This window comes from Protopterus annectens, chromosome 17.part0 (assembly GCF_019279795.1).
Source record: "Protopterus annectens isolate FY-2018-M chromosome 17.part0, PAN1.0, whole genome shotgun sequence".
NCBI lineage: Eukaryota > Metazoa > Chordata > Ceratodontiformes > Protopteridae > Protopterus > Protopterus annectens.
Window position 1 is genome coordinate 825,672,183 of NC_056751.1, and position 6,047 is coordinate 825,678,229.

Sequence of the window (6,047 nt, forward strand, 5' to 3'; positions counted from 1 at the left end):
TATCTCAAGTCACTGATGAACATTCCAAGTGTAATAAGCCAACTTTTAAAGAGGTAATGTTGTTGAACTTTTAAATCTGTGGTGGTGTTGAACTATTTCATGTATTTATTATAATTCTTTAAGGCATGTACAATTACTTGAGTCAAGACTAAAAATATTCGGCTGGTATAAAGACTAAAATAACCCAGCTGATATCTACCCACATTCAATAAATCATCAATTGTTCAGTTGGTGAATCAATAGAATAAATATGGAGACTTATGGAAGAGGACATATAAATGAGTGACATCATACTGCAGCACAACCCTGAACTTACACAATGGACCTCAATACAAATATGCAGATGTGCCACAGCTTAAACATTCACAAACCATAAGCCTATTTCATTATCAGGAAATTAATGGAAATTACACTTTTTTCCTCACCACAAAACACTTTCCATTCCTTTATTCCAACTTACAAACAGCAACATATAAAGAATATATGGTTAGAGAGATGCATAGCTATGCTTAAAAAGGCCCTTGTGGTCATTAGCCTAGTAAACACCTATGAACCTATGAGTATATGTCACTTTCTGTTTTCTGTCTGTGCCCGATTCTCCTCTCTGTCTGCACAATATTTTGTCTTGCTCCATTTCTCCAAGTATTTTGTTGCAAGCAGTTGATGAATCATGTGATCCACTGAGGTAAGCTTTGCCACTACATGTTGTTATTCAAAGATGAATGGAAGCAGCTCAGGTTAGAATATTATGAAACTCGACATCTGAGGCTTAGGTGGTGAGTGTGTGGAAAAGGGCTACCTTTATTAAAACAATGATTTGGCAACCAGTTGCATAGTTAAAATAAGAAAAAACAGGTCTGTTTAGGAGCTTGTGACCATTAAAAATCAAAATGATTCACTGAAAAACTATTTGACAATGTCCTCACAGATGCTCAGATCTGCACTTGCAAGTCTCATTAAAATCAGAGTCAGTAGAGTGGCCAATTTTCAATTCAAACTCCTGTGTTGAACAAGTAACTTCACAATATTGAGGCTGTTTTTGGAAGCAAGATTAAAAAAATTTCCACCCCAACCTACCTTTCGAAAATTATACATAGTAAATTAAATACTGACAGCTGTTTTCTCATGTTTCAGGATACCAGCAACATACTAAACTAACTGTAACTAAAGTGCTAAATATTGTAAAGATGTTTAGAAAAGGATGGAGAAAAATTATGCAGAAATAAACTGAATTTGTTAATATATGCAGACAATGTTCAGGGGCAGAAGTAAGGTTTAAGGGAAAGCAGAAACTGAGCAATTTATGTAATGTTGAAAATAATGATAATTGTTAAAAAGAAAACATATCTATCCTACATAAAAATGATGAAAAATGTCACAATGTATGCCATGGTTTAATTTGTGATTTAATAGATACATTAAAAAAATGAAATAATACACACTAGACCAGTTATAAAATAACACAGACTAAAAAAGCACATATAAAATGTCAAAAAGCTATACGTATATACCTGTGTGTATCCTCACATGATTTTTATAATTTGTCGCACTGGCAAATGCTCGTCCACAACCTGGTTCTGTGCAGTAATACGGTCTTTCACCGGTGTGTGTTCTTATATGAACTTTTCTAATATTAGATGTTGTGAAAGATCTACCACAGTCTTCAAAAGGACACTTAAAGGGTCTTTCACCTTAAAAAGCAACATAAAGCATATTGGTCCAATGTATTATCCTTCAAAGATTTTTTTTTTTAGCAACAGACAAAGCTCATCATTAAATAAGTAGAGAACAAATACAGCAAATCTCATCATTCCAGCAAGTAAAACAAAATTCATTAAAATGAGGAAACATTTTTGTATACAGACTGTTCCTGTCTCTATTAAAATTGTTTAAATTAGGTAAGAAAGCATTTGATTTTGATAAACATTATTTTAGCTAGTGACAGCAGCAGCAACCTCACACCTTTATTGCTGCAGACTACTTCCCTTAGCCTCAATCTTTTCTCAGACTTAGTTCTTGAATCCTTGTGCTGTCAGACTTACCTTCTAACATGCAAGTCAAGATGGGATGACAATCCTAGTGCTTTTGTTTTATGGCACACTGTGGACAAACAGCCACAACCCTTTACAGCAGAAAGCCCTGTATGTTACCATAAATAAAGCAGAAGTGAACATGTACCGAGCTCTTCTGCTGCCTTCATGCATCCATTATGTGGCAACATCTGACAGCATTATCACCTCAAAAGCCAAGTAGGAGACAACATAGAAAGTCTCTCTCTATCTCTCTGTGAAACTATGCCCGCTGGGATTTGTGGCTCACTTTCCCTAAAACTAGCCAATAAGACGAATGCTCCCAACCGCAGTATAGTAGCATCACACATGATACAGATAACTACCCTGTTGGCAGGATAGCTTTCACAGAATACTGTAAAAAAAAAAAAAAAAAGTAAAATATATGTTTTACATATAGTATTGCATTTTTCAAGGCAGACGCTAACATGATGTTGTCTACAACAGATGATATACAGCTCTTTGTGCATTAAATTTATTTTCTTACAACATCCTGCCATATCACATTTCATTTTTGCTTAGTTACAGAAATCTTTGAATAGATAACTCCACCAAATGCAACTAATTTCTTAACAGGTCTAGCAGATATGATGCAAAAACATACATAATCATTGTAAGAACACACAAAGCTGTTGAATGTAAAGGCAATAAACAGAAAGAACTGCTGTTCTTTATGAAAACAACCAACTTTAAAAACCCTGAAATAAGATGTGATCTGTCTCACTCCCTTTTTATTAGTTTTTAAATTTAACTGTCTGAATGTCGGCTACTCATCATCGTAGACTCCAAACTGTCAGTTAGGCATTCAAAATAACTTGGCAACAAATACCTAGCATCTATGAAGATGCTAGACAATAATGAAGTGGCATAGTAACTGCACGGACAAAAAAAAATATATAGGCTAGGTCAGCAACAAAGAAGGGAAGTGCTAAAATAAGTTTAACAAACTTGGACGGTTGCTGAAAACCTTACATTAATATCCTATCAGAACAAAGTATGAGCAGAAATTCTTGTTCTAACCAATGGCCAAAAGTTATAAACGTACTGTGGCCCTTACCAAGGATTCCAGGGACAGATTTCTAGTGACTGCAGCCATTACAAAAAGTAATAGTTATTGCACTGAATGGGCTTCACAGTCACAGTCGTGATGAAGGGCAGGTGGAAATAAAATAGTCTGGTTTGGTGGATGAGGAATTACCCCCTGCACTGTCATCAGTAACCCTGATAAATGATCTGCAGAACCCATTTATCTGAAACTATATGTTGCAAAACAGAAAGGTAGAGAGATTCAGACTTTCTGGAAGGGGAAAAGGGGTGCCAGGGTGGTGGGGTTAAGGTCCTATGAACAGTAATTCTGACTTGCTGGTTCCTAAAATGTTTTTGGAACTCCCTTGCCATTTCTTCTTAAACATCCATTTACCTGCATTTTGTTGAGTAATTTTTTTTTTTTGCCAAAATTGGATGAGGGGTTACAGAATCCTTTACAAAAGTTGGAAAAGGAAGGCTGAACAAAATTCCCTGTATCAACTTAACCCTTCATCACACTTTCTGATCACCTATAAAACAGAGGAACCAAAAACTACATCTTTGTCCAAAGGATAATTTAAAATCTCATTTTGTACATCACTGGGGAGATTTGGAGAACACAGCCAGGTAATTCTCCTCAAAACAGTACCCGTGGCCATAGTCATACACAAAGTATCAACTCAGTCATACATAAACTGTAAATAATGAGTAGTGACTTGTATAATTCAAGAAAATAAATTATTTAAAGTGGATTTTTCCTTACAAGAAACAACTGCAGACAAAACATTCTTCATACTTTCACAATTAGTCAGAATAAATGTTACCATAAGAGTCTGACAATTCAAAATTCTGAAAATCAAAGTTGCAGAAGCATACACGTTTTCCCATACTTATCAATATTCTTACCATTCTTCTTAGAATGATTAGGATTAAAATTAACTAAATGTTTATCAACAATAAGATTAACAAAAGCTATAGCTGATGGGACCGATTTGGGAAGAGTGTATAAAAACTTAAAAGAATGAGGAAGTGTATTCATGTTACCTGCATTTCTAGAGGCAGCTGGCTGACTGTCAGGAAAATTGCAGGCAGTGACGCACATCCTTCAAAGATGACAGTACTGGAGGAATTGGCGAAGGTTCTGGAAACTGATTCTGTAACAGCTCATATTATTTTCTGAGGAACTGAGAAACCTCAGAGTTCTCCCACTGAAAACACTGGCACATTCTGGATATTGTCTCAGAGAAAGAGAATCCTCCAAGGGATGAATCAGAAACTGAGCTCTCCTCTGAGGATGAATCAGAAATCTGATGAAAAAAAAACTGCATCAGTCCCTTCATTTTCCAGTCCAGATTCAGAATCTTGAATCTCCTCAGGAAAAGAGGAATCCCTCTTTCTTTTACTAGAAACCACCTTACAAGAAGGATCAACAGCCTGAAGTAAACCCTGAGCCACATCCAGTAAACTATGCATGTCTAAGAAAATCTCAGGTGTAGTAGATACATGTTTAGTTTTCTCTCTCTTTTTTACAGGAAAAATGGGGCCAACAATGGTATTAATGGCAGCGCAACTACCCGAGGAATGGGCACAATGTTCTGACAAACTAGAGAAATCTTTCCAGTTCCTTTCCCAGGACCAAAAAGAGTATCTCTCCTATGCCTGCGGTGACCCAAACAGCTGCAGAAGACAAGACTAACCCCTGGGTCCATAGTGGCTGTAGGTGCTACACCAGAGGGATCCGAGGTAAATGATTAGTGATCTGAGGAACAAACAATGGCCACAGCAAAGTCACCCTCAAGGCAAATTGTTAGCCTGCTGTGGTGGCAAAGATGGTTTGCTTAACTTTTTATTTCTGTGGCTGAATGAATGACTGACAGCAGAAGAGGTGGCTTGTTTCAGGGTCAAGTAGAAAATGGTGCTTTTTTCCCATAGAAAACAAGCAAAAAAAGCCAGTAAAAAATTAAGTCATTTTTTTCAAACAAAAATCACAGTGAAAAGCACCTTAAAACACATTCCAGCCCCCAAACGTAAATAAATACAATTTCTCCACAAAAAATGATTTTCAATTACTTTAAGCAACTTTTAAACTTAGAGGAAAAAAGTGCGCTCTCATTTAAAAGTATGATACAGTCTTGTGAGTCCATTAAAACAAAATCTCAAAAGCTCAAAATACCTTTCTTGAACCAGAAAGTAATCAATATTGATCCACCAGAGTTTCTGAGGAGAATACACTCAGCACCAGGAAAGCTCTGAAGGGTTTGGCAGTCAAACCTGTCTTTTAGTCAGCTCAGTTCAAGATGACTGAAAGTTTGAGCATGTGGAAGGTGCCCTGAAATTTTGGAACCTGTCTGGCTGTGGCATCCTGTGCAGGATATAACCTATACAGCTAAGGCTACTGCAGTAGTGATCATCAGTAACAAACGTGAGAAGAAAAAAAGATGTATATTTCAAACTGCATGAAAGAACAGCATGCTAAAAAATATAAAAGTATAAATTTCAACTTCTGTTTAAAACATGGCTTTACTGCCTGCTGTAGTCAGAATATGTAAGAATAAAATGGCAATCACAAAAAAAAAAAAAAAAATATGTCAGCCCCACACAGCTTTTGGCTCTTTCCCTGATTATTGAGTTGCATCTGTGATTTAGTTTACTACAAAAAGGAGATAAAACTGCATTAATGGTTTGGAAAAGGGGATTACAACTAAATGCACTGCACCATTTTTCTTAATCACTTAGTTTATTTGACAGTTACCAACTACCAGCATAATAAAAACCCCACTAACAAGACTATAGTTCTCCCTCTATGACCCAGAAAAATAATAATACATACTTAAATGTACTGGAGACACTCCCCACTCAACCTAACTCCATACTCATAGGTGACTTTAAGTACCCCAGTATAAACTGGGAATCATTCAAGATCCCCTAAAAACCAAAAAGCCCCCGGCCCCC

General features: G+C 36.3%; 1 protein-coding gene across 1 annotated transcript in view; it reads right to left on the minus strand.

Annotated features, from left to right (window-relative positions):
- Positions 1–6,047, minus strand: part of ZNF143 (zinc finger protein 143) — a 752,158-nt gene that overhangs the window by 192,392 nt on the left and 553,719 nt on the right. Inside the window, exon 12 of the mRNA XM_044059280.1 lies at positions 1,512–1,691. Coding sequence (XP_043915215.1) covers positions 1,512–1,691 — 180 coding nt within the window. The remainder of the gene's footprint in view (positions 1–1,511; positions 1,692–6,047) is intronic.